The sequence below is a fragment of the Pediculus humanus genome, genomic scaffold (assembly GCF_000006295.1).
Source record: "Pediculus humanus corporis 1103172107460 genomic scaffold, whole genome shotgun sequence".
In the NCBI taxonomy this organism is placed as follows: Eukaryota; Metazoa; Arthropoda; class Insecta; order Psocodea; family Pediculidae; genus Pediculus; species Pediculus humanus.
The window spans coordinates 52,305-55,157 of NW_002987080.1; the positions used below are offsets into that span (position 1 = coordinate 52,305).

General features: G+C 23.5%; 1 protein-coding gene across 1 annotated transcript in view; it reads right to left on the reverse strand.

Moving 5' to 3' along the window:
• Phum_PHUM113720 (coup transcription factor, putative) overlaps positions 1-2,853 on the reverse strand; it is a gene marked incomplete at both ends in the record, with an annotated part of 19,152 nt that overhangs the window by 1,264 nt on the left and 15,035 nt on the right. Inside the window, one exon of the mRNA XM_002424099.1 lies at positions 29-85. Coding sequence (XP_002424144.1) covers positions 29-85 — 57 coding nt within the window. The remainder of the gene's footprint in view (positions 1-28; positions 86-2,853) is intronic.

Genomic DNA, 2,853 nt, shown 5'->3' on the forward strand with positions numbered 1-2,853 from the left:
GCATCTCCGTTTGTAAGTGCAAATTGACCCGGAAGTCCCGGTAATCCCGGAGGCTGCGATGGAGGTACTCTTCCTCTTTGTACAGCTGAAACAAAAACAAAAACAATTCAAACGACGATTCCAAACCAATAATAATAATAATAATTACGTAAAAAATATCAGAGGATTTGGAAGACTAACTGTAAATTTTTTTCTTTGTCAGGCTTGAATCTTTCGTAATTTTTTTTTTTTTTTGTACGTAATTGATAATATCAAATATCATGAGAATAGTACTACTACTACCTCTACTACCACTACTAAAAACCGCCATTTTGTTTTTTTTTTTTTATTTTAATACGAGAGAGAGAGTAAGTAAGTTAGTACATTAGTACCTGATTTTATCTTTTTTTTTTTTTTTTTTACTATCTGACTTTTAGAGACATTGAATTAGTAGTTGGTTAGTTTTTTTTTTCGTACTTGTAATTTAAAGTTCACGAGTTCAAGGTTAAACTTTAAAAAGAACATCATCAAATTGTTTTACACTTTAAACAAATAATAATAATAATTATTATTACGATATACATATACATATACTTTTTTTTTAAAACTTTTTCTGTCGTTTTCTTTTAAATTGCATTTATTTATATTTTAGCAAAATGATAGTTTCCATTTTGTTTTAAAAAAAAATAGAAAGATGGAACGTGTGATTTTACAAAATAGACGTTAAAAAAAAAATTATTCGTGGGATAAAATTATAGTAATTTAATGTTATGGGAAACGCCTTTGAAAAATATTTTCTTTTTTTTTTTTTTTTTAACAATTTCTTTCGAAAATTATTTTTAAACTTCGATATTTTTTTTTTCATTGTTTTTGTTTCATCAACAAATTATAATTGTTTGCACCGTTTTTTTCATAAATACAGATTTTTTTTATTAATAGAAAGAGACAGAGAGAGAGAGAGGAAGAGGAAAAATTACATTTTAATTCTTTTATACATTACAGTTATTTTTCTTTAATCGAGTAATAAAAATAATAATAATAATAAAAACGTGAAGAAAAACTTTTAGCAGAATGAAAAACGTTCGACAACATAACAAACTCGTCGTAAAAAAAAAAAAAAATTTTATGTATTTCCGCCGCCACGTTATTATTTCTATTTTTTTTTTCTATGAGAAAATTTTTGAAAATTTTTTTTGTGCGTGATATACACACACGTACGCACCTTTTTTTATTTCATAAAAATATTTATTAATTACAGGTAATTCACTTTAATAAATCATTAATAATAATTATTTATTTATATGTACATACGAACGGGAAAAAAATAAAAAAAAAAATTTAAGGAAAACCGTTAAATATATATATATATATAAATTATGATTTACGCCGTTTTTTTTAATACTAAATAATAATAATAATAATAATTTTTATGAAAATATGATTTTTTTTTATGTAAAAAGTTATGATTTTCATGATGCATTATAAGATTTTTTTCTTTTTATAAACGCTAATTTTTTTTTTTTTTTTTTTTTTTTTTTTTTTGCGTCTTAGGTAAACCGGTCACGTCGTCCTTGTTTCGAGTCGTTTCTTTTTTTTCTTCTTCTTCTTCTCCTCCATTTTTTTTTTGTTCTTCCTCCTGTATTTTTAGATATGAGTCTAACTTAAATTTTTTTTTTTTTCATACCTATCATATCATCTTTACAATCCTTGGTTTAAAAAAAAATCGAGTTTTTACGTTTAAAAATTTATTCTTACAAAACAAACGAAAGAGAGAGAGAGAGAATATTTTCCCTTAATGATCGACAGATAATGACGTCATACAATTTTTTTTAAAACAATTTATTTATTTATAATAATAATAATAATTAAAAATTAAATCGAAAGTTTTTTTTGGGCAAAAAAAAGCTTAAAGGTTTAATTAACAAAAAAAACAACTTTTTAAAAGATATTGGGCTTCATGCTATTACAATTATTCAACGTATCATCTTATAATTCATTAAAAATTTGATTTTTTATCACCGAAAAAATTTCCCGACGCGAAAAACTGGAGTAAAGTTTTTTTTTTGTTTTTTTTTTTTAATAAATATTCTTTATGTATCTTATCAATTGATTGATAACTGATAAAAGGTTCATGACGTCATTATAAAAACAAAACAAAAGGATAAACGTTGATGTTTGTTTGTCACCGGAGTTGAGGTTCCAGGAAGAAAATTTGTTTTTTCCATTCATTCAATAAATTAAATATGATGAAATTTCGGGAAATCGTGATATGGAGCAAAATGATAATAACAACTTCCAACTAAAGGGGGCGTTACATGATGGGACGTCCCATACATTTCCAAAAAAAAATTTTAAATAATTATTATTAAATTAAAAATAAATAAATACATAAACATTTAAAATTATTATTATTATTCTTATATGGTAAATCGTCGAGTTTTTCGATCGATGGTCATTTTTTTATAATAATAATAATAATAATAATAATTTTTTTTTTGTAAATAATTAACAAAGCATTCATTTTAATTCATCACGTGACGTTTTTTTAAAAACATCGCCCATGATGATTTTAAAAATGCGTAGGTGGAAGAAAACTTAAGAACCTACACTCGTTCTACTTTTCAAAATTTTTTTTTTTTTTACCAAAAAAAATTTTCGTTTTTAATAAAAAAAAAAAAAGAAAAACCCCGCCCCGCGATTCAAATTATTTTTTCCATAATATTCTAGAACAAAAACATTTATAAATAAATAAATAAAAAGAAATTCGATCGTGTTTAACACTCGATATTTATGTTTAGAAACAGAAAAAAAAAGTCGTTACATGAAAAAGCGGGAAAATTCAATTATTTTACTTACTTTAAAAATACATTTACA